The following is a 25622-nucleotide window of genomic DNA, read 5'->3' on the forward strand; positions in this document are numbered from 1 at the left end:
GCTCACTGGTCTATAGTCCCCTGGCTTGTCCTTACCACCCTTCTTAAACAGTGGCACCACATTAGGCAACCCCCAGTCTTCTGGCACCTCATCTGTGACTATCGATGATACAAATGTCTAGCAAGAGGCCCAGATTTCTGTGAACTGGATAATTTACATTTAAAGCTTCATTCCACCACAAATAAAACAAAATTAAAGAATCATACAATGCACTTTTCAAAGTCCATTCCTAGTTTTTTTTTCTGTTCAGCTTTTAAAAAATACATCCTAATTGTTAATTTTTCACACAATATTTTCATAATTAAGAGGAGTTTGGATACTAATGTCTATGCTGTCAAACATTGCCTCAAGGTAGTTGGTAACACTTGAACTTTAAAGGTTGTGGTTCACTTCTAGTTCAGGACTTGAGCACAGGATTAGATTCCCTACAGTGTGGGAACAGGCCCTTCGGCCCAACCAGTCCATACCGACCCTCCAAAGAGTAACCCACCCAGACCCATTTCCCTCTGACTAATGCACCTAACACTATGGGCAATTTAGCATGGCCCATTCACCTAACCTGCACATTTTTGGACCGTGGGAGGAAACTGGAGCACCCGGAGAAAATCCACACAGACACGAGGAGAACATGCAGTCTCCGCACAGACAGTCGGCCGAGGCTGGAATCAAACCTGAGACCCTGGTGCTGTGAAGCAGCAGTACTAACCACTGAGCCACCATGCCGCCCCAATGTTCACAAAAGCAAAATGCTTTGGATGCTGGAAATGCTCAGCAATAAGGCAGTATCTGAGGAGAGACAAATAAAGTAAATGTTTCTGGTCAGCAATCTCTCAATGGAAAGTAATGAACCTGTCTACCGATCCTGATTGACTGATCATTTCCAACGTTTCTTACTTTTAACTCCGAGGCAGCTAATGCAGTCATTATGACATTCCTGTTTTCAGGGTCTTGTTTTCCAAAAGTGGGAAGGATGTAAGGGCTTAGTTTAGTCATTTGATAGGAAAACCATGTGTCAGCGCCAAAACCAGAGTTTTAAAAAAACCTTGAATGTAAATGGCCTTTAGGTTGATAAAGGCTTTCTGCTGTCTGTAAATATCACTGTGCAATTTATTCAGATTGTTGTAATCACTTTCTTTGTGTACGTTGACTCACAGAAGTATCCTATTCACAATCAACACCAGTTGGAAAGCTCAGAGGTCCTACAAGGCTGACAGGTTAAGAAATGGAAAATGTATACAATTGTGTTAGGAAGTGATGTTTTGAAGTGGAATCAGATACAGCAAGGGAGGATTTCCTCCCTATTAACTGTGACTATTCTTCCTACTGTCATTCACTGTTAGATGCAAAAAGCAGTTTGGGAAAAGTGTTTGTCATTGTTGGAACAGAAAAATATTAATATGTACTTGGCAATGGAAAACCAGTATAGATGTGCTGAATACTGACACTCAGTGGTCAGAATGGAAAAGCATTCCACTTCCAGCATGAATGTGGAATAAAAGAACAAAAATTGAAATAAGAATTTTTACTTTAAAAGAACATGTAGTAGATCTTTACTTCATTTCCTGAATTGTTTTTCCTTGTCAACATATGATTCACTTCCCTGATGTCCAGGTTGGAGCTTTAGTAAGAAATGACAGAGCTAATTTTGGTTGGCCACATGTTACCATCTGGTGACAGCAGTCTGATGCACTGTTTAGCCCACATGAACACAAGGAACAAGAACAGGCCACTCAACCTTTCGAGCCTTCTCCACCATTCAATAAGGGCTTGGCTGACCTGATTTCAACTTCAACTGTACATTTTGCAGATAATCTTTCATTTCCTTGGAAATCAAGAATCTTATCTGTCTCTGCCTTAAAAATGTTTAAAACAAATGCATTTACTGCCTTTTGAAGAAGGGAATTCCAAAGACTGTCAATCCTCTGAGGGAAAAACATTCCTCATCTCTGTGTTAAATGGGGAACCCCTTGCTTTTAAACCAGGGCCCATACTTCTTGATTCTCCCACATGAGGAACAGCCTTTGTACATCCACACAGTCACTTCTCCTCAGGATGCGATATGTTTCAATTGAGTCATCTTTGACTCTTCCAAACTCTAGAGTGTACAGGCCTAGCCTGACTAGTCTTTGTTCATAAGGCAATCCGCTCATTCCAGGTATTTATTTAGTGAGGCTTCTCTGAGCTGCTTCCAACACCTCATCAACCCTCTAAGTACAGTGACCATTACAGTCCATAGTACACCAGATGTAGTGACACAAATGCCTTGTATAACTGAAGCATAAACCCTCTTCATTTCCATTCAGTTCCACTCACAATAAAACAACATTATATTAGCATTCATGATTACTTGCTGTATGTTGAGTCCTGATGCATTTGTGTAACAAGGGAAAACTGTCTGGTATTTGCTCAATATATTGCAATTTTCTCATTTTAATGGACAGAAGTCCATCTTGGGCTTCAAGAATTGTTATGAAGTTGGTGTGTAAAAATCGTAGAATTGTAAAATGAATTGAAAAGCGGTACGTGGTCCATTAAGAGATTGTGCTTTGTCTGTGCTTGGAAGTTTGCAAACATTGTGCAAAGACCCCCAAAATTGAAACAAGTGTATCAAGAGATTTTTCAGTTAACAGGCCTAAACAGCATTTTCACCTAGACCACAGTTTTAAATTCAGCCAATTAGCTTAAAAGGGCACTTGGAGACTAAGGACCAATTAAACTCAAATCTGTTTTTGTTTTGACTACCTTGAATCAATCCGACTGTATAGAAATTAACATGTAATCACGTGTATAAAAGAATGGATATTGGAACATTAGACAGAGCGAGCCACCTACCATCTGAACAGAAAGCAAACCTGCCATCTGGGAAAAAAAAACCCGGGTTCTCACAAGGAATCTCCATGGTCTCAAAAAGTACCATCTATAGGCATAGGCACATTTTAAGGAATATTCTTGATACTAGAAAATGACTGAGAAGGCATTTTGGAAAGAGGAAGATGACAGAAGAAGATACAGAAATTTCAGAAGGATCCATTTTGTATGAAATTTGAGAAACTAAGTTTCAATTTATTGTTCTTATGAATTGGATCTTTATATGTGGGACCTTTATGTGTCGAAACAGCATACCTATTTGAATTTATTTTAGTAAGGGAATAGATAGTAGTTAGAAGAGATTTATTCTGTGTTCGTAATTCTGCTAGATTGTTTGCTGTTACAGTTAGATAAATAAATTGTTACTTGTTAATTATGGAGAGAGTGAAAGGATACATTTCATTTAACCACTCCTTTATAACAGTTTGGGGTAAGCGGTAGGTCATACCACTGTTCACATTTCTTTTATCAGATTACGAGGCAAGACGATCTTTTCTGGGTGTTTCAGTTTTGGTTTTAATTATCAGAATATCAGACCTTTGCTTGTACAATGCAATGTACAAACTGTCATTACTTCTTAAGGCAAACAGGGGTGGGAGTGTACTTTTCTCATGGCTGAGTATTAGAACATGATTTAAGCACTTACTCTTCGCCAGGTTTACCATCAAGCCTGCCTCCTAAATCAATTGAACAATTCTGATAATGCTCCAAATGTTCCTTCCATGTGTGAATAAAAATCGCCAGATATACAACACACATTTGGGTAATCCTGAAACTATATTATAATGTCTTTATAATGTGACTGACGCATTTTTCATATCAAAGCTCAGGAGTTGGTTGGATTTGTTGTTGTACAGTACCAGTTTGCCAAGCTGGTAGGATTGTTGGTAGATGCTTGTCACAATGCTAGTCCCTTTATTTTTAGCTAAAAGCTGTTCCTTGGTTCCAGGATACTCTGTCCTTGATTTTTATTTCAGGCAGGTAATAAATTGGGCCGAGCTCCAATCAGTCTGATTTGGTACCAAAATGAAAAGGATTTTGAGAGGCCTTTTGTTTATATGTAAATAGATGAGACTTTAGGCCAAAGTGGTCATGTTTTAGACGTGACATGTACAAAGAAAGGGGAGTGGTCAGCTCTCTAGCTGAGCTGAGCAGTTTTTAGTTCAGTCTTGAACTGGTTGGAAGTTCAACAGAAAACTGTGTGAAAACTCTCTCTCTCTGTCTCTTTCTCCCTTTCTGCCCTTCAACTTCAACCTGTAGGCATGTGTTCCATTCATGATGGTTTTTAAAGGGAGTTTGCTTATTGGGATTATTGTGTGTATTCGGAACAACATAGTTAAGTCTGGTTGGATAAGCTGAGTTCTGTAGGGGCTCTTTATTCTGTTCTTTGTGTTTCATTGTGTAATTTTGTGAATAGATTTTTGTCTGTTTTAAAATCGAGTAGTCAACGTAACTTACTTAATCTGGGTAATTTTCACTGTACACTTACCAAAACAAATTGCAAAGTTATGATCTGTGCTGTCTGCTTACGAATGTTTTGAGTGTTCTGGCTTAGTCCATAACATGTTTCATCCCCTTTCTAGGTGACATCATCAGTGCTGTGTTGCCTCCTGTTGTCCTTCTCTTTGCAGTTCTGAGATGCTGAAGTGTGTTGCTGCCCTTTTGAACAAGTTCTAATGCAGCTCACATGAACAAAAACTTTGCTAAAAAAGGATACCCCCACAACTCTGTCCACAGATGTCTGGCAGACAAACAACACCAAGGAGACAACTCCAAGGCCCTGGCTACTGTCCAATACACTAAAAACATTTCAGAACTGACAACTATACGGCTTCAACCACTAGGGATGTTGACAGCACACAAATAGACAGGCACACTCAGACAGTGGCTCACCAGAATAAAGCCCCTGATACCCACTATGTGCAGAACAAATGTAATCCCATGCAATGACTGCACTAAGCACCATGTAGGGCAAACAGGCAGACAGCTAGCAAACAGCACCCATGAACACCAAATAGCAACTAAACAACATAGAGTCATAGAGATATACAGCAGGGAAACAAACACTTCGGTCCAACTCGTCCATGCCGACCAAATATCCTAACTAATCTAGTCCCATTTGCCAGCAGTTGCCCCACATCCCTCTAATCCCTTCCTATTCATATACCCATCCAGATGCCTTTTAAATTGTACTAGCCTCCACCATTTTCTCTGGCAGTTCATTCTGTACACGCACCACTCTCTGCATGGAAACGTTGCCCCTTTGGTCACTTTTATATCTTTACCCTCTCATCCTCTAATTCTGGACTCCCCCACCCCAGGGAAAAAACCTTGTCTATTTATCCTATCCACGCCCCTCATGATTTTATAAATGTTCAACACTCCAGGAAAAACAGCCCCAGCCTATTCAGCCTCTCCCTATAGCTTAATTCCTCCAACCCTGGCAACATCCTTGTAAATCTTTTCTGAACCTTTTCAAGTTTCATAACGTCCTTGCGATAGGAAAGAGACCTGAATTGCATACAACAGTCCAAAAGTGGCCTAACCAATGTCCTGTACAACCGCAACATGACCTCCCAACTCCTATACTCAACACTATGATCAATAATGGAAAGCATACCAAACACCTTCTTCACTATTCTATCGACTTGCGACTCTACTTTCAAGTATCTAGGAACTTGCACGCCAAGGTCTCTTTGTTCAGCAACATTCCCCAGGACCTTACCATTAATTGTGTAAGTTCTACAATGATTTGCTTTTCCAAAATGCAGCACCTCACATTTATCTAAATTAAACTCTATCTGACTGACCAACTCTCCCTGGTATCCATACATATGGACAACATGAATGATATGTTTGACTGGGATAACACAACGATACAAGGAGAGGCTGAACAAAGATCATCAAGAGAATCCCTGGAAGCATGGTACTCATCCTCGGACTCTATCAACAAACATTGACTCCGACCCAATATACAAACTGCTACAATGGAAAACTGGAACCGGTACCAATCACAAACAGTTCAAACAGAACCACATAAATTCAAAGTGGAACAGTATAGCAGCGCTTTACAGGAGGAAACACAGCACTGATGGTATCATCTAGTAAGGGGATGAAATGTCCGCAAACAAACCTACCAGGCCAGCAAACAGACCAACAACAAATCCAATGACTTGAAATTGGTACAATCCATTTGGTGTCGCAAAAGCTGAAATTTCCTTCACTGTTTTGGATAAAGGTATCTGCCAGTACAATCTGCATTAAGTCCAACTTAGAAATATAAGTTTTAAGCAAAACAACTGTAGATGCTGTAAATCAGAATCAAAAACAGAAATTGCTGGAAAATTGCAAGTCTGGCAGCATTTGTGCAGATAAATCAGGGTTAACATTTTGAATCTGGTGAGCCTGTTAAAATAAATTTCAGACGACACCAGCTTCAGATCCCAGACATTTTATTTCTGAAAACCACGAGAGAGATCCCGAATGCCCCCAAGGAGTCTGGAAGTCTTGTGGAGGCACACCCCGATGAATCTCTGAACATGAAAGTAAATAGCATTTTTTGTATCTTGTTTGAGTATTAGTTGATGCAAAGGATTCTGATATCACAGGGTGGAAAACAAATCTCATTAACAATATGTGTTTTTCACTCTCACAATAGCTGGAGATCGCTGCCTTCCTGTGATAATATTAAACCGTTCACAGAAACTTGTGACTGTACCATTCTCAATCTCATGCTAATTGATAAAGGGCTAGATAATAGATTTTAGTATCAGTAATGTGGTTAGTCTTCACATACTCTTGTTAACTGGCAAGGAAGTATGTGAATGGAAACAGGAGATAGTTAATGGGATGTCTGATCAGGGCTGACAGTCCTATTCAAAAGGTTTGGCTGGGAGCGAAATATACATGTGTCTCCAGATGGCTTTGGTGGTTCAGGGGCAGCCAGACCCCTGCTGTGATCTCTGGTCGCTGCCTGCCAGTGGACAGGCATGCAGTCAAATACATAGAGAATCATTCCAATAGGGCACCTTTTCTTTTCTGTCACACTGTCTGTAAGCTCTAGGATAAACCAATGAAACAGAAAATTTTACTTTTTGGGGTTCACAACCTTCATCAACCCTTCCTCAGAACTGATGGTAACTTGGGAAACTGTTGGTTTTCATGTAGAAGATAGGATGGGGAGAAGGAGTAAGGCATAAACAATAGATGGGAATACAGCCCAAAGAGAGAGAAGAAGAGTTGGACAGACAAAGAAGTGGATGACGATCTGGCTAGGAGGGTGAATAGTTGTTAAATAGAGATAGTTAGTGGCTAACAGTGGGTTGTGTGTAATAGCAGCTTATATGATCACAAGGCCTGGTGTGTGGGGTGGGGGCTAAGATATAGGAGAGTTCAAGCCCTATAGTTATTGACCCTGATATTGAGTCCAGAAGACTGCAGGGTCACTGAACAGAAAATGACCAGCTGTTCTCCCAGCTTACTTTGTGTTTCACTGGAGCACTGCAGCAAGGCTAAGACAGAGATATTGGCCAGGGAACAGGCAGACAACTGGACGCTTAGGTCATCTTTACAGGAAGAACATAGTAGTTCTGTGAAGCATTCACCCAGTCTACGATTCATTTCCCCAGTGTAGAGGAGACTGTGTTGTGATCAGCGAATGCTGTAAACTGGATTGTGCGAAGTGTAGGTAAAGCATTGCTTCACCTGGAAGGAATGTCTGGGCCCTTAGATACTGAGGAGAGAGGTGGTAAATGAGCAAATGTTACAGCTGGGAAAGGTGCCAGGGGTGCGGATAGAGAGTGAAGAAAAGTGACCCAGGGTGACCTGGAGGGAATGTTCCCTGCGGAAGATGGACAATGGAAGGGAGGAGAACATCTGTCTGATGGTGGCATCTTGCTGGTGGTGGCAGAAATAGCAGGTAATGATTTTTTGGATGTGGCTGCCGGTGGGATGGCACGTAAAGACAAGGACCACCCTATTGCTATTGCAAGAGGGAATAGAGGGTGTGAAGGCCAAAGTGCAGGAGATGGGTCAGACCCATTTGAGGACCTTGTCAACAATGGTGCTGGGGAAGCCTCAGGAGGAGAAAGGTAGGCATTTGTTAATTTTCTGTTTTTGTTAGAAATAGAAGTTGCTTGTCCCACCTCCTTCATACAGTCTTCTAAACATGGAATAGGACATGAATCACATTTTGGAGCTATATTGATTTTGCGATAGTCCACATACAATCATGGGTGATCTCCATTCACTGCAACTCACTTTTATTATATTATCTTTAAGCATGCTTTCAATTTCTTTTTGAACCTGTGCCAACTTTAGATGGTTAAGTCTATAAGACTGTTGCTTAATTGGAACAGCATTTCCTCTCTGTTCTTCATGCACAATTAGATTAATAGTTCCCAGCTTATTGACAGATCTGTCTTCTCAGTGGTTTTTCTTAACCACCAGCACTGAAGTTCATGTCACCTACTTTATTACAGTGAAAATACTTGAGCTGTTTTAGTTCTCATTTCCCCTCATGGGTTTCCATTTTACCCTGTGGCAAACCATCTTTACTATCTTCAATGAGATCTCCTTTTCCTTACCACCTGAGGATTTCTGTTGTCCCCAGTTTCTGTCGCTCACAGATTGAAAGTGATGATGGAAGCCAAATTTTGATTTATAACCTACTCATAATCATCTGCCATTTCTGCTGCTACCTTTGCAGTTTTAATAGTCTGCTGTTCTATGTGAGTTCTCACTACCTCAGAAAATGAATGTGTGAACTCCTCCCAAAACAATTGAATGCTGTATTTCACAGTTTTCACTGCAGGCTTAGGTGAACAAATGTAAGAATGTAGCAACAAGACTGAGCTATTTAGCCTTCAAGCCTCTTCTTCATTAAGTGAGATCATTGCTAACGTGCGATTAACTTAAGTACCCATGTTTACTCCACGTTCGTTAATAACTATGTGTAACCAAAATCTATCACTCTCTGTTTGAAAGTTGATCCAGTGTTAATTCGTAGAAAATAACTTCAAATTTTACCACCCTTTGTATGCAATATTTCTTAATTTCATTTGTAAAACTTTAATGATTAAACTATGTCCCAAGTCCTAGACTCCTGTTAGTAAAAAACACTTCCTTTGTTTGTTTAATTCATGGACATATACTCCTAATGTACGCATTTTTTTTCCTCCAAAGTATTTCATTTTGCAGTCTATTTTGGCAAAACATTGTCATGACTTCCTTGTTAGAATTCTATGATTTTATATGATGGGTCTTAAACTGTATTAAATTCAGTATTAAAACAAATCAGCCAGGTTTTCTTAGGCAACAATGAATAATTGGTTTATTATCAGAAATAAACTTAATCAAAAAAAATGAATGATATAAATATATTTTGTCAAAGTTTCTGGCACACTCATATTCACAAGAATATCAATGTAAATGAGGACAAGATAGTTGTATGAGAAGAGTATGCTGATTAGCAAATGATCTCCAAGCACTTATGCATACTAGCATTTACATATATTAATACACAGGCCCTGTCATTGCTGATAGAAAAGTATCTGTTACCAATCAAACAATTATGGGATAACCAATCTTTTCCAAACTTCCTGAGGTTCATGAAAAATTTCTCAGCCTAGAACATAGCAAATATTACCACTCTAATCAAGAAGGGAAGGAAGCAGAAAATAGAAAATGGTGAGACATTTAGTTTAACATCTGTCATGGGAAAGGTGTTAGAATCGATCATTAAAGATGTCATTGCTAGATATTTGAACAACACAAGGTAATAAAGGAGATTCAGCATGGCTTTTTAGAAGGGCATGCATGTATTTTAATTTTTTTCAACTTCTTTGCAGTTACTTGTTGCAAACTAACTGGTAGTAAAGGCTTATATGTGGGTGTGATACATAAATTATCTGGGAGCCTGTAGTTGTACTGCACTTGGGTTTCAAGAAGGCATCTACCACATCAAAGATAATAGACAAAAATGAAAGCTCACGGTGTAGAAGTTGACATATCAGCATGAATAGAAGATCGGCTGGCTCATAAAAACAGAGTATGATTAAATGGCGCAGCAAATTGCCGCAGCTGCTGGAATCTGAACTGAAAATGAAAAATGCTGGCAATCACAGTTGGCCCATCAACATCCATGGAGGGAAAGCAAGCTAATCAAACAGATTTTATCCATGTAACCATGCATTTACCATGACTAATCCACTACCCTGCATATACCTAGGGGCAATTTAGATGGCCAATCTACCTAAATGCACATGTTTGAACTGTGGGAGGAAACTGGAGCACCTGAGTGAAACCCTCACAGATACAAGTAGAATGTGCACACTCCACACAAATAGTTGGCCAAGGCTGGAATCAAACCCGGATCTCTGGCACAGTGACATAGCAGTGCTATGGAAAAGTATAAGCCTTCCATAAAAGTTAACACGTTTAATTGGAGAAAGTCAACGTTTAATAGTAAGAGACAAGAGCTTTCAAAAGTTGATTGGGAATAGATTGTTTGCAGGTAATGGGATGTCTCACAAGTGGGAGGCTTTCAAAACTGTGGTAACAAGATATCAGAGTTGTTATGTTCTCATTGGAGTGAATGGTAAGGCTGGTAGGATTAGAAAACAATGGATGAATAAAGTTATTGAAGTTCTCGTCAAGAATAAAGAAAGTCATATTAGATATAGACAACTGAGTTCAAAAGTATCTCTTGAATGGTATAAAGAGTGTAGAGGCATTCTTAAGAGGGAGGTCAGGAAGGCAAAGAGAAGATATGAGATAGTCTTGGCCGAAAAAGTTAAGTATAATCCAAAGAAATTCTACAAGAACATAAAGAGCAAGAAAACAACTAGAGAGAGAGAGAGTAGGGCCCCTTAGAGATTAAAAAGGTTGCCTTTCTGTTGAACCTCACACCTTCAATGCGTTATCTGAGCCGACATGACACAAATTGTTAAAGTTCACTTGAGAATGTAACATCAAACAAGTTCTGCAACTGAGCTATGAAAGAACTGAAACCAACATGTTCATTCTAAAAGATGAGAGCTGAGGGGTGGCACAGTGGCTCAGTGGTTAGTGCTGCTGCCTCACAGCACCAGGGTCCCAGGTTCAATTCCAGCCTCAGGCAGCTGTCTGTGTGGAGTTGCACATTTTCCCTGTGTCTGCAAGTGTCTGTGTGGGTTTCCTCCAGGTGCTCCGGTTTCATCCCACAGTCCAAAGGTGCTATATTGCCCATAGTGGTGCATTAGTCAGAGGGAAATGGGACCGGGTGGGTTTCTCTTTGGACAGTCAGTGTGGACTGGTTGGTCTGAATGGCATGTTTCCACACTGTAGGAAATCTAATCTTAACAAGCAATCCAGGTCTATTTCAATATAAATACTTGCTATAAATTCTGTGTCTTACAATCTTATATGCTACAACCAAAGGAGCAGCACTCCGAAAGCTAGTGCTTCCAACTAAACGTGTTGGACTATAACCTGGTGTTGTATATGACTTTTAATTTTGTACACTTTAACAGTGGCTGTCTCCTAAGATTGACAACAGAATAATAATATTTGGTTGCAACTGGATGTGGATGCTAAAAAGATTCATGAGAATATGAAATATCTAAAATACTGAAGTGCTATAATAAAAGCATAGCAGGATCATCAATTTACATTTGTCAGAACAATAAAAGTGTCTCTTATTTCTAGCAAAACATACAATTATTTGACCAAGTTGTGAGGAAAATGGTAGTTAAGGCTAAGCAATTTTGAAACCACAAGGACTGGCTCAGAATTCTATGAAGCATCAGAACCATTAGGTGCTAAATTATAATTGGTATCAAAAAGTAGACCCCTTTTTTCAGAATAATTCAGCAAAATATTTCTGCAAAATTTAAATTTAATTTCAAATCATTCTCCCTTGTTTCAAAAATAGTTGGGGTTGTGTAGTGAGTGTAACAAGGTCAGTAAGGTGAATTTCATTGAATGTGAGTTCCCTGATGGGGGCTCTTAACCTGGTCAAATCAGGGAGCCCTGACTGACAGATATAAACAGCAGTCTCAGAGGTTCTGTTCGCTCTGAGAGTTGGCTCTGAAAAAGCTAGACACTGTTAAGTACAATGCACATGCAAAGAAAGGATGACTTAGTGATGGGATAATGGCTTCAGTCAAATTATTTATGTGACAATGAGAGAAAAAATGCTTTTGATGAAAATCATTTGCAACGATGGTCTTCATCAAGACATAATTTTTATAATGGGGAGCATTGGGGAATATGCTCAGATTCCTCTTCTGTGTACCCTTTTTGATACAATTGCTTCAGTTTTTCATCTTTCTGTTGTAACTCAGTTAATTTCTTTGAACTAAAAATATCCATTTTGTCCTCTATTCTTTATTCTTTGATTTCTGGTCTTGTTTCAACTGATTGCTTTGTGATCTTGTTATCGCATGATCAGGAAAAATCCCAGGATATACTTCCTGTAATACAGCAGTTGCCTAATTTTCTACTGTCCTTTCAACCACAATAGGCAGCACTCCTACTTGTGATCCAGTTATATCGTTATCCAAGGACAAATGTATTCCTGAAGCCAAGAGGTCCTCTGATACTCTTTCCACCACTTTTCTACTTTTCATCAGATTCTCTAACCACACTTTATGTAATGGAGCACTTCTCGTCTCACCAGCAATTCCATATACTAGCACTTTTTCTGGCAAGAGTCCTTCTCAATTACCTATCTCCTCATCTCTCAACATCAAAGATCAAAATGTTATATCTCTTAGAACTGTAACTTCTTTACCTGCTCCTCCTGGCATCTGTAAGTAAACCATGCCTTCACCAGTAAATGTTTGAAGAAGATCTGGCACTTCCTTTGCAACCTCTGACAAGATTGTACATTCTGGTGCAGACTTTTAAGTCTCCACTGTGCTTTCCTTTACCACTTTAACAAAATTCATTGGCTTACCCTGTTTTCCGACAATCATCTTCCCAGTGCTTTTTCAAAGCTACCAATACTGTTACTTCATGTGGTGGAAGAGAGAAAAGCTTTGGCAAAGGGTCAGTTAGACTCGAAACGTCAGCTCTTTTCTTTCCTTACAGATGCTGCCAGACCTGCTGAGATTTTCCAGCATTTTCTCTTTTGGTTTCTGTTACTTCATGTGGCCTATTTTATTGCAGTGAAAACATGTGAGCTTTTTCATTTTTACCCTGTAATAAAATATCTTTATTATCTTCAAAGCGATCTATCTTTCCCTTACCACCTAAATACTTTCCTTTTCCCCAATTGCTATATCCTTCACACTTTGTTTGATCCTTTCAAACTCAATGTATGTTTGACCAGGGTCCCTCCTTAGATTCCAGAAACATTGTCTGTAGTCTTCTAGAATTATGTCATATATACTTAAGTTAAAAATCACACAACAGGTTATAGTCCAATAGGTTGACTTGGAAGCATTAGCTTTCAAAGCACTGCTTCTTCATCAGATGATTGTGAAGCAGGACCATGAAACATAGAATTTATATCAAAATATCACAGTGATATAATGATACTGAGCAAACCTAGATTATTAATTCATTCATCTTTTAGAATGGATTTGCTGGTTTCAGTTCTTTAATATGTAAATCCCAGAAAATCTTTTAAGTCACATTCTCAAGATAATTGACGGTTTTATAACAAAAGTTGACATCTCTGCTCAGACAATGCCTTAAAAGTGTGAGTCAGACCAATCTTGAATTTGATTGGTTCTATTTCCAAAGTGGAATTTATAAATATTATATGGATTCACTGACTGCGTTGACTGCTTGAGTGTGTGTGTGTGTGTGTGTGTGTGTGATAGTGTAGTGGGACCACCTGTAGTGTGACATGAACCCAAGGTACTGAATGAGGCCATCCCCTTGGGTACTGAACTTGGCTATCAGCTTCTGCTTTGTGTTGTTGCCTGTCCGGAAGTCCGCCTTGGAGGATGGTCACCTGAAGGACCGAGGCCAAATGTCCCTGACTGCTGAAATGTTCCCCGACTGGGAGGGAACACCTCTACCTGGTGATTGTTGTGCAATGTCCGTTCATCCTTTGTTATAGCATCTGCTTGGTCTCGGGGCCAGTTTTTCATAGGAATTCATGTGGATGAACAGAAAGTTCAAGAAATGAGAAGAGCAGTAGAAATGGAAGATTAATATGAATTGGTGCATGAGGCATAGTTTAGCTTCCGGCAAGAATTTCATCCTGTGAGGGATAGAAATTGGGAGAAGGGGAGAACCTACAAAACAAAACAAAAAGGAGAGCACACTGAGAATAGTTTACCATAGGATAAAAAAGAAGCCCATGAGAGTGAAAGGCAAGTGAAAGGTCACAGGTCTCTTCACTGTAATGGAGGGGAACACAGAAAATTACAGTGCTGGTGGTTTCAGAAGGGCACTGGGAAAAGGTATTTTCACTGCCAGAACGTGGGACACGTAAAGTCACAGTGCTAGTCATTAAGGAAAGGCATTCTGGGAAAAATACAGTAAAAGAAGCTAAGCATTAGTGAAGTAGTGAAGGAAACCCCAGGAAAGGTTGAGGAGTTGCAGGAGAGTCCACAGCCTAGGCAGGGGCTGGGTATGGAGTTAGTGCCTGATCTCTGTGGGTAACGTTCGCTCAGAAAGAACTGGCAGAAAAGGGAAAGAAGTTAAAATGTATGTCATTATTGTAAACAGGTCGGCCAGGTGGACTGCATAGAATGTGAGTTCCCTGATTGAGTCTTTTAACCTTGTCCAATCAGGGACCCCTGGTTGACAGACATAAACCAGAGTGTCAGAGGTTCTGTTCACTCTGAGAACAGGCTCTGAGGGAACTGGATCAGTGTCACATACTGTGCATGTATAAATAAAGGGTGACTTGGTGATGGGATACTGGTCCTGTGGAGGCTTCTAGTTAGGAATTTAAAGAAAAAAAGGGTGTATTGTAAGGGCTTCTTTAAAAAGGGACAAGTGAAAATCCTTGAAACTTACCTGTAATATTGATTTTAAAAACATTGTTGATATAGGTGTGCTTTGGAGGGTAAATATTACAAACAGCAGTCATGTGTGGAGCGTCACTCCTGGAAGTAGCTAGTTGGATTGTGTGCAAGGAGGCTGATAGATCTATTAGATTTTCTGGGGTTGTAATGGGGAGTCAGACTGGCAGACCTGAAAGGATTTTGGAGGCAGCCACAGGACTACCGGGTGTGATACAATGATTCAGAACATTATCCTCTTTCAAAGGACTACAAAACAAAAGAAATGTTTTCACAACCCCTCACTCTCTACACATTCCCTTTGTACTATCCATATCAACCAATGTCACCTTATCTCCCACAGCTCCTCTTATCCTCCATGATACCTAATGCCCCCAACCATTCTCTATAGCACCTTCTAGTTTTCATTCCAATCTCCATGGCCCCTCATGAGTTTCACTTCGTTGATTCTGAGTATGATGTGATTTTCTTTTGAGGAGATGATGTGCTAGTTGCACTTGTATTCGTTGGAGTTTAGAAGAATGAAAGGGGACCTTAGGATATAGAATAGAGGAGACCTTACTGAAACATATAAGAATGTTAGGGGATTTGACAGAGTACATGGGGAGATGGGAACTTTCAAGTTGTTGCAGGACCATACTGCTATGCAGCAGCATGGAGGAGGCATCATCAAACATATCAAGGGAGTATTATTTCTCATTAGGATATGCAAAAGACCAAAAACATGTTTCACAACATCTGAAAGAAATCTAAAATCAGTATTTAGAGTCATAGAGATGTACAACATAGAAACAGACACTTTGGTCCAACCCGTCCATGCCGACCAGATATCCCAACACAATCTAGTCTCATCCGCCAGCACCCGGCCCATATGCCTTCAAACCCTTCCTATTCATAGACCCATCCAAATGCCTTTTAAATGTTGCAATTGTACCAGTCTCCACCACTTCCTCTGGCAGCTCAAACCATACATGTACCACCCTCTGGGTGAAATAGTTGCCCCTTAGGTCTCTTTTACATCTTTCCCCTCTCATCCTAAACCTCTAGTTCTGTACTCCCCAACCCTAGAGAAAAGATTTTGTCTATTTATTCTATCAATGCCTCTCATGAATTTGTAAACCTCTATAAGGTCACCCCTCAACCTTTGATGCTCCAGCGAAAACAGCCCCAGCCTGTTCAGCATCTCCCTATAGCTTAAATCCTCCAACCCTGGCAACATCCTGGTAAATCTTTTCTGAACCCTTTCAAGTTTTGCAACGTCTTTCCAATAGGAAGGAGACCAGAATTGCACACAATATTCCAACAATGGCCTAACCAATATTTAACAGATGGGTGAATAGCTCATAATACAGGTACTTACACTATATAAGTACATTATGTGGGGGCACAATTTTACTTACATCCTTATTTATTACCTTATTCATTTTTATCCATAGGCAGCACCACAGGAGAATTATTTATTGAGCTTCCATAAATATGTTTTAGACGTTGTTGTTTTATAAGGTAGACTGAGACTTGGCAAAGTTGAAGCACTGATGTCAGAATTGTTATCATTCATTCAAGGTGCATCTATTCATCACCTCTGCTGTGGTCATTGAAATGTGCCCTCAAAAGCACCTCCAAGCATAAAAGTTAGACAGAATATTTGCATGAATATAAATATAAAAATAAGTATGCATGATTTTCAGCAGTGGGACCTGAGGTAGAGATAAGAGACAGGTCCTCTATTTTTACATTCTTTTGCCTCCTATTTTTTTTTAGATTCCCTACAGTGTGGGTTGCGCTTCGGCGGGTTGGTGTGGACTTGTTGGGCCAGAGGGCCTGTTTCCACACTGTAAGTAATCTAATCTAATGTGGAAACAGGCCCTTTGACCCAACAAGTCCACACCGACCTTCTAAGGAGTAATCCACCCAGACCCATTTCCCTCTGACAAATGCACCTAACACTATGGGCAATTTAGAATGGCCAATTCAACTGACCTGCACATCTTTGGACTATGGGAGGAAACCCATGCAGACATGAGGAGAATGTACAAACTCCACACAGACAATCACCTGAGGCTGGAATCAAACCTGGGTTCCTGCCGTGGTGAGGCAGCAGTGCTAATCACTGAGCCACCGTGCCGTTCCACAGTGGATTGCTTGCCATTCCAGCCATTATTTTCTAACCAAATATATTTCCAACATTGAGGTGGCTGGGAGCATAAGGCTGATCCTGATTGAAGCACTGATGTCAGAATTGTTATCACTCAGTCAAGATGCATCCATTCATCACCTCTGCTGTGAACATTAAAATGTGCCCTCAAAACTGCCACCTCCAAGCATAAAAGTTAGACAGAGTATTTGCATTCATTATCTGTCCTCAAGAAAATTCAACCAAGAGTTATATCATGCCATATGGAGAATTATAGTTCATGAATCTGCTTCCTATCCGTCCGTGATGTGTATCTTTTACTTTACAAGAGCATTGATTTTTGTTTGTAAGAGTTACGTTAGCAGCTTACTGAAAAATGGTGCTGTAGTCGTAATGTCTTTGGACTGATGATCTGGAGGCAAAGGATCATACTGTTAGGATAAGGGTTCAAATCTCACCATGGCATCTAATGAAGTTTAAATTCCCTCAATAATTCTGTAATATGAAAGTAGTTGACAATGACAATTGTTGATTTATTGATTGTTTTAAGAACTGATCTGGTTCACCAATATCTTTTAAGGTCTGCTATCCTGCCAACCATATGTCTTACATGTGATCCAGAACCATAGCAATATTGCTCACTCTTAACAAAAGCCTGAAATTTTCAAGAACAATTTGGAATAGACAACAAATTTTGATCCTGCCATCAATAACCAACTTCTATGAAAGAACAAATTTCAAAGAATTGAGAACTTTCTGTTTAAGTTAGAATGCTGGTTGGACATGTGCATAAATGTCCCTTTGGGTCTACATTCTGGCAAGAGTTTGATTGTTCATTATGTTGATTAATTTTACAATTATCAATAATTTTGAAATTGATCTTAATTTTTATTTTGCTTCATATAACAATACTTTTTAAAAATATTACGCAGCAGTTTTGTTTCTAATAACAGTTCGAGTCTAACTAAACTTTATTTAAAATCTATCACATAACAATTCAGACATCTGTAGTTATGGAAACCTTTCAATCCCACAGAGTCATCTGACACAGGTTTATATGCAGGAATCCATCACACACCCTGACTTCAGCTGTCACCATTGGTGGCTACTGAGCACAATATGAAAATAATTAAAGAGTTGACTTGGCTTCTATGTGAATTGCAATTGCTAATACAAAAAAAAGCTGTGAAACTTCTGTGAAAAATAAGCTTACAATGATGTCAAAGAATAAAACAAATGCATGTAATATGATACTGAATTAACTATGGTTAATGATTTTCAAGATATTCTGTATATTACATTTTCCCTCTACAAAGCTAAACTTCTTAAAATTTAGCACAAGAAATATATTTTCTTTCCTTTCTCAGGATCAGAATTCTCTGGTTGGACCAGGTCCAGGTCCAAGCCAAATTTTGAATACCTGTCCAAATCCAAAACCTGGCAACAGCTACATTAACAATTCACAACAAGCAACAATAAAGCATCAGTTGATTGAGAAGAAACAGGTCATGCAGCGGCAGCTGTTGGAGCATCAGAAACAGCTGCTTCTTCGTCAACAAATCCTTGCAGATCCGGTACATTATTTTCCTCATCATTGTGCTAAAAATTAAGAAAATAGGTTTTACTTTTTTTAACAGCAAATCACAGAGTACGATATCCAAACCACTTAGAACTCTATCTCCCATTCATTTTCAAACTGTTTCCTTGGACATCCAGTTCAGTATTGAGAAAGCAAGTGTACAATGTTTCCCTAACCTGTGCTGCACTTAAACCTGTTTTGCCTAAAGGAACTGCCATTAATGACCATGATTTTAATTCAATAGTGAGATCTGGACATTAGTAATGAGATGGGGTGAATTATCGTACTGTTCCAGAATGAGGATCAGGCAATCACTCTTAAGTGCAACCTGCTCTGGCTCCTTTGCCATTTTCTCCATTAGACAGAAATTAGCATAACATTGAGAGGCTGGAAAGCCACTATGGACAAACATGAACTGCCCTCAGGCCTCACATCATGGCTGATTTACAGAGATGTTTTTGTATCCTTTTGGTGATGATCATTACAGGTCTCCAGTCTATTTTAAGAACAGCAGCAACCATAATGAGTGAATTTCCAATCGAGCACGTTTTTCCCATTGTACAAATGTACATAGATTAAGCCACATATTTCATAGAGTGCAAGGGTGCTTGTTTCTAATGTTTTTTTTCCTTTGGGTGCATATCTTTACTAAAGGCTTCTTACGAGACAATAAAACAAAAAAGACAATAAGTCATTGGCTCATTTTACCATTTTAACATTTCAGGTAGCTGGACAAAGTTATTAGTTTTGAAAATCCTGAACTCAATATGTTGCATACATATCTGCCTCTGATGTCGGAAATGAACAGCGAGTGTGTGCTGCAGAGACCGAACTCTCTTATCTGATCGTATATCATGTTCCACCTTATAAGAAATTGCCCTCACATCACATTAAACCCACAGGACAGCACAGGAATCTGGAAAAGTGCAGATTAAAAAGGAGAAGAATTCCATTTATGTGGTCCCTTTTCTGACCTTGGACCACCAAAAATATTTTCAGCCAGTAACATTCAAAGTTGTAAACAGCTAGCTCCCACAGACAGCAATGTGGTAATGATCAGGTAATCTTTATGATGTGTGATTGACGAAGAATCAATAATGGCCAGAATATTAGGAATACCTCCCCTGTCTTTTTCAAAGTGGTGACATGGAATCTTTTATGCATTTAAATTACATGAAAATGGCACTGAATATGTCATCCAGGACTGCACCCTGATCCCTACCAGTAATATTTGCTGCAGATCATAGGTAGAGTATTACTACATAACCCTGGTGCCACAGCTTCATGAATTGACCTTTCTTTAGGAACTTTCTTTAGGAACTGTGGGTGGTTATTTATGAAATAGGTTTCTGTGTTTGATTTTTGGAATCAAAGCCTTTTATGTCTTAGTAATTGAACAACTGGATTGGATAATAAATGTCAGCCAAAACCAATGTCTCCTGAGTGAATGAGGAAAAGTACTTCTTGCTAATTACTGTATGTCTCCTACAAAGTGTTAGAAATCATGTCCAGCTTTTGTATTCCTCCAAATCTGATTGCTGTCCATCACACACTTGCTTAATTTCACCTCTGCCAGCCCTGCCTTTAATCTTCTCAGCCTAAAAGTCTGGAAATTCCTCCATTTGAATGCCAGCCTTTAAGATATTGTTTACCTCATAGCCCGTCCTGATATTTTATCCTGTTCATTTAATTTAATTCTTTTATGACTAGCACCAGATTATGAACATGATCGAGACCAGGTGCTTCCCTTCAGTCACTTTTCCAAAGTGCCACTTAATATGTGCTTTTTCTAAGCTGACTTTCATTGGAAGGGCACACTGAATCTTTGGTACAGTCTCTGGTAATAGTCCTGGGAATTCTGTCAGCACTGACTGTGGATTGTCCCATTGCTCCTGTGGTATGCCTAGCCCAGCGTACTTTTTCATTACACATCCATGAAGTATGGGGAGAGTGTGCGGAAGAGTCGTTTGGAAGTATTGGTTAGTCTGGGAAAGAGAATCTAACCACTGGTAGCCCTTCCTTTTCAATGTGCAATCTGATCTGCAGTTGTGCCGAGTGATTGATGGTAAGTACATTCTTGGAAGTCCATTTACACCACTGAAGCCAGGCACCAACTCACAGACATCTCTTCCTACTAACCCCTCCACAATGACCTCACCTCTCATCACCAGACTATCAACTCCAGACCATCCACAACCTCATCACTTTAGGGGATTTCTCATCCATAGCCTCCAATCTCATATTCCTGGAACCCCGCCATGTCTGTTTCTATCTCTAACCCAAAATTCACAAACCTGACTGCCCTGGTCGACCCATCGTTTCTGCCTGCTCCTGCCCCACCGAACTTATCTCCTCATATCTTGACACCTTCCAGTCCCCCTTAGTCAAGGAACTCCCCACAAACATTCAGAACACCACCTATGCCTTCTACCTCCTCCATGACTTTTGTTTCCCTGGCCTCCAATGCCTCATCTTCACCATGGACATCCAGTCCCTGAACACATCTAACTGCTGTGGCAAAGACCTCCACAGTTTCAGTTTCTTCCTCTCCTGCTGACCTAACCAATATCCCTCCACCAACGCATTCATTCAATTGGTGAAACTGGTCCCACTTCCTTCAGACAAAAGGGATAGCTGCGCATCCATGAGATTTAAATTTAATGAATAACCTACCATGCAGTGTCAAAGGCCTTGCAAAAATCCACGTAGACAGCATCTGAACAACTCTTCAAGCTTGAGGGAATCTTGCAAAATGTATAAAGTGTCGATAAGAAAGAATTGAGATAATTGTAACTTGGATAAGAAGAATTTATGCCCCTAAGTAGGTGAGTCAAGAACCAGAAAGCATAGATTACAAGAGATGAGAGAGGAGTTGATGTGTTTTTCATCCAGAGCACATTGATGCTCTGCAAATACTGTTTGAAAGGGTGATTTCAACATATTTAAAATGCATTTGGATATCCATATGAAATGCCATAACCCATTGGGTTATGGACCAAGCTCTGGAAATTTGGATTAGATTGAAAAGCATTTTTTCAGGCTGGCACAAGCACAATGTGACTGATTGTAATTCTAAATAACTGGAATTTACCAGTTCCAAAAATCAATTTATTTTCTATGTTCTATGTAACTTTTGAACTGTCTTTTTTAAATATGTCTGATGGTCAACTGTTTCTAGACACAGTGTGCAGCAGTTCTTCCAATGGAACGCCTGGAGGGGTGTTTAGGTCAAACCTGTTTGCTTGGGTGTGTCCTCCTGCTTTTCCACGTCCATTCAGTTCTCAGTTGAAATACTCTTCAATCCAAATGGCCCACTTTTCAAAGAGTTAGATCTCTGATGGAGACTTTGTCACTTATTGTTACAGAGGAAGAAAATCATGAACAAGAAATTGGGAAATAGAGTGATTTCAGGAAATGTAGCATATAATGCAGATTGTGTGATGGAACAATTTGACCTATTCAGATCCAAAAATAATCATTAACCTGTCTTGTTACATCTGGTGATGTTAAAACACATTTTCTGTCACTGCAGCTGTGTGCAGTATACACCACTGGCAGAATTGGTCTGTTTCTCCTATGCCAGGACTGTAGATTTCAGCCTTAAGGAAAGATTGGACGGGCTGAGGTTGTTTATTTCTGAATGCAGGAGATTCAGGATAGATTTGATCAAGCTGTGTGAGAGGCTTAGATAAGAAGAATCTATGCCCCTAAGTAGGGGAGTCAATAACCAGAAAGCATAGACTGAAAGTAATTAGTAGAGAGGTTAGAGAGGAGTTGGTTTTTTTTTCATCCAGAGAACATTGATACTCTGCAAATCACAGTTTGAAATGGTGATTGATTTAAAACCCTTTGACATATTTAAAATGTATTTGGATATCCATGAAATGCCATAACCCATTTGGCTATGGACCAAGCTCTGGAAATTTGGATTAGATTAAAACGTATTTTTCAGGCTGGCACAAGCACAATGTGGCTGATTGGTCTCCCTTCTATACTTGATGTTTTCTGTGGTTTCCTACAATATTCTTTGGTCTTGCCTATGTTTTGTCCTTTTGGAAACCACAGAGTCCTTCTCGTTGTATTCCCAACATAGGACGATGATGATTTAATCATAGAATCTCTGCTCTACTGCTGAACTTGAGATTTCTTATGGGAAGCTAGGGCAAGGCATTTTGAAAACAACTTTAATAGTTGTCTTTAAGGCCCCAGAAACACTGAACTTGTTTTGCCCAATGCACCCTAATATATGCCCATTAGTGTACATCTGCGCTGTGATGACATTCAAGCAATGTCAAAACAGAGCCAAGATGCACTGATGAAACCCCATAAGAGGGAAGTTTCTCCTGTTACATGCATACCTTTCACATCAGAGCAACTAATATCTGATATTAAATGTTTCAGTGCACGTGTCAGAACATAGCTTCTCATATAGAATTCCCCATATGGTGGGTAGAATTATTAAGGCAGGTTCGGAGGCAGGGAGGTGAAGGTGAGTATATCATGGTCTTTCAGGTTTTACCTCATTTATGAGCCTTTCTGTGTCCCCATCAATTAAAACCCACAAGTGGGCAATTAATTCGGCTCTACCATCATTGGTATTCAACATTGCTTGCAGGCTCATATGAGGATGCCCCATTCAAAAATACTCAGAGCCTGGGCAAGGGATCCCACCCTGTACCACCATTCCATAAGGGCCTTAAATTCAAAACATGAGACCTCCATCTCTTGATTCAAATCCTGCCTGGGGAATCTTGGCATTCAGCTGTGTGGACGTGTTAAGTGGTAATGAGTTGCGTCCCTACATAGTGCTCCAGTCGGTTGAGACTCCACTCTATCACGCCTCCAGTCTGCATGGCTGGGGCTCTGACACAAATTAGCAAATAAGTAGTCAGCATCATTGGTGAAGTTTATGTCAAGGACATGTCTAACATTTCCATTTCACCTGTCACACTGTGTGGCCACTGAGATTATATGAAATAGGGAAGAAGGAAAAGGAAAGACTTGTTTTCAAAGGTATTACTTTTTAATTACTGATTGAATAATAATTGACTTACTTTTTAGGAGAAAATGAACACACAGGATCAACTTAGCAGGCATTTGACTAGGCCACCTCCAGATTATAAAGAACAAAGGCGAAATCTAGTTGGAATTCCACAGCCAAATCAGTTTCAAGGTAATGAAAAATGTAATATTGCACCTTGAACTTTGTTTTCTATACATTGCAATAATAATGTTACAAAATATAAATGTATTTTGTATTAATTGTTTTTTTTTCTGAATAGCATGGATTCTAATAGCTATTGAAGAATATAAATTGTTTAGTACAGGAATATTTACAATTGTCATGGTCATCTCATTCTGGTAGGGTGAAAAGTTAAAGTTGCCATTGTCTTGGCATACTTTAGGGCAGCTCTCTCATTAGAGAGATGATTATTGGTTTTTAACCTAAGAATCAGCAAGGTGAGAGTTTGAGGAGGATCCATCATGGTAATCTCAGCTAGTGTGGGAATTTAACCCACACTGTTGGCGTCATTCTGCATTGTGCCAGCCATCATGCCAACTGAGCAAACCAACCTCAGTATGGTAACTGCAAGAGGAACGGCTATGAACATGGATAACAATACATAGTAATCATTGATCTCATCAAGATATACAAGAGGAGATCTGAGAAAAATGTCTTCTACCCAGAGGGCGGTAGAAATATGAAACATGGACACAGCTACTCTTGCAACATTCAAGAAGCATCTGGGTGAGTACTTAAAATGCCAGGACCACATGTCTATACTGAGCCAAAGGATCTGTTTCTATGTTGACAAAGTCTATGACTCTAAGAGACCTTTTTATTGAGGCTGTTGGAGAAAGCTTGCTGCCCAAGACAAGGGAACATCACATCTTCAACAAAGAATTGTTCAACACTGAAGATGCTGCACTAATATTCCATGCCACAGAACACCTCAGATACAAATGGTCAAATTATTTCATGTGTATTCAGTAGGAACTAGGAAATGTTAAATGGGTGAAGCCTTTATCAGGCAAGTCCACATTTGACATGTGGGAATTTTTTAAAGACCTTCAAATCAGAGTTCCGGACTGTCATGTTCTGGTAAGGAGGAGGGATATTGATGGCAGGGTAAGGGACTCTGGATAACAAGGTAGAATGTGACTTTGGTCAAAAGAAAAAGAGGAGTGTATATAAGGTTTAGGAAGCTAAAATCAGACAGGACTCATGAGGAATATAAAGTAAGTAGGTAAAAACTCAAGGAGGAGGTTAGGAGAGCAAAAACAGGCCATGAAATGACCTTGGCAAGTCAGGTTAAAGACAATCCTAAGGCATTTTATATATACATTAAAAACAAGAAGATGATGGAGAAGAAGGTAAGATCACTCAAAGATAAAGGAGGGAACTTGTACTTGGAGGCAGAGGAAGTGGGTGAGCTCATAAATGAGTACTTTGCATCGATATTCACCTAGGAAAAGGATCTGGATGATAGTGAGATTAGTGTGGACCTAGCTAATATGCTAGGGCATTTTGAGATCAAGAAAGAAGTGGTGTTAGGTATTGTGAAAAGCATTAAGATGGATAGGTCCCCAGGGTTTGATGATATCTACACCAGGCTATTGAGAGAGGCATGAGCGGAGGTTGCTGGGGCCTTGACCAAGATCTTTGTATCCTTGCTAGCCACTGGAAATGTCTCGGAGGAGAGGTGAGTAGCTAATGTTGTTCCTCTGTTCAAGATAAGAAATAGCGATAATCCAGGCATGAGATTGGTCAGTCTCATATCAGTGATTGGGAAGCTATTGGAAAGAATTTTCAGGGATAGGATTTATGTGCATTTGGAAAAGCATGCCCTAATTAGGGACAGTCAGCATAGCTTTGTGCAGGGCAGGTCATGTCTTGTCAACCTGATTGAATTTTTTGAGGATAAAAAGGTGATCAATGAGAGTAGAGCAGTGGATGTTGTCCACAAGAGTTTTAGTCACGTTTTCAACAAGGTCCCTCATGGTAGGCTCATCCAGATGCTTAAGATGACTGGGATCCAAAGTGATTTGAAGAGTTGGATTCAGAATTGTTATGCTC

General features: G+C 39.7%; 1 protein-coding gene across 4 annotated transcripts in view; it reads left to right on the forward strand.

The window, feature by feature from the left end:
• Positions 1 to 25622, forward strand: part of maml2 (mastermind like transcriptional coactivator 2) — a 440629-nt gene that overhangs the window by 405313 nt on the left and 9694 nt on the right. For 3 of the 4 annotated variants that reach the window (XM_072577863.1, XM_072577865.1, XM_072577866.1), the window contains 2 exons: positions 18333 to 18539; positions 23606 to 23717. In XM_072577863.1, the coding sequence (XP_072433964.1) occupies positions 18333 to 18539; positions 23606 to 23717 (319 nt within the window). The remainder of the gene's footprint in view (positions 1 to 18332; positions 18540 to 23605; positions 23718 to 25622) is intronic. The other variant, XM_072577864.1, reaches the window with a different exon arrangement.

Source organism: Chiloscyllium punctatum, chromosome 9 (assembly GCF_047496795.1).
Source record: "Chiloscyllium punctatum isolate Juve2018m chromosome 9, sChiPun1.3, whole genome shotgun sequence".
NCBI lineage: Eukaryota > Metazoa > Chordata > Chondrichthyes > Orectolobiformes > Hemiscylliidae > Chiloscyllium > Chiloscyllium punctatum.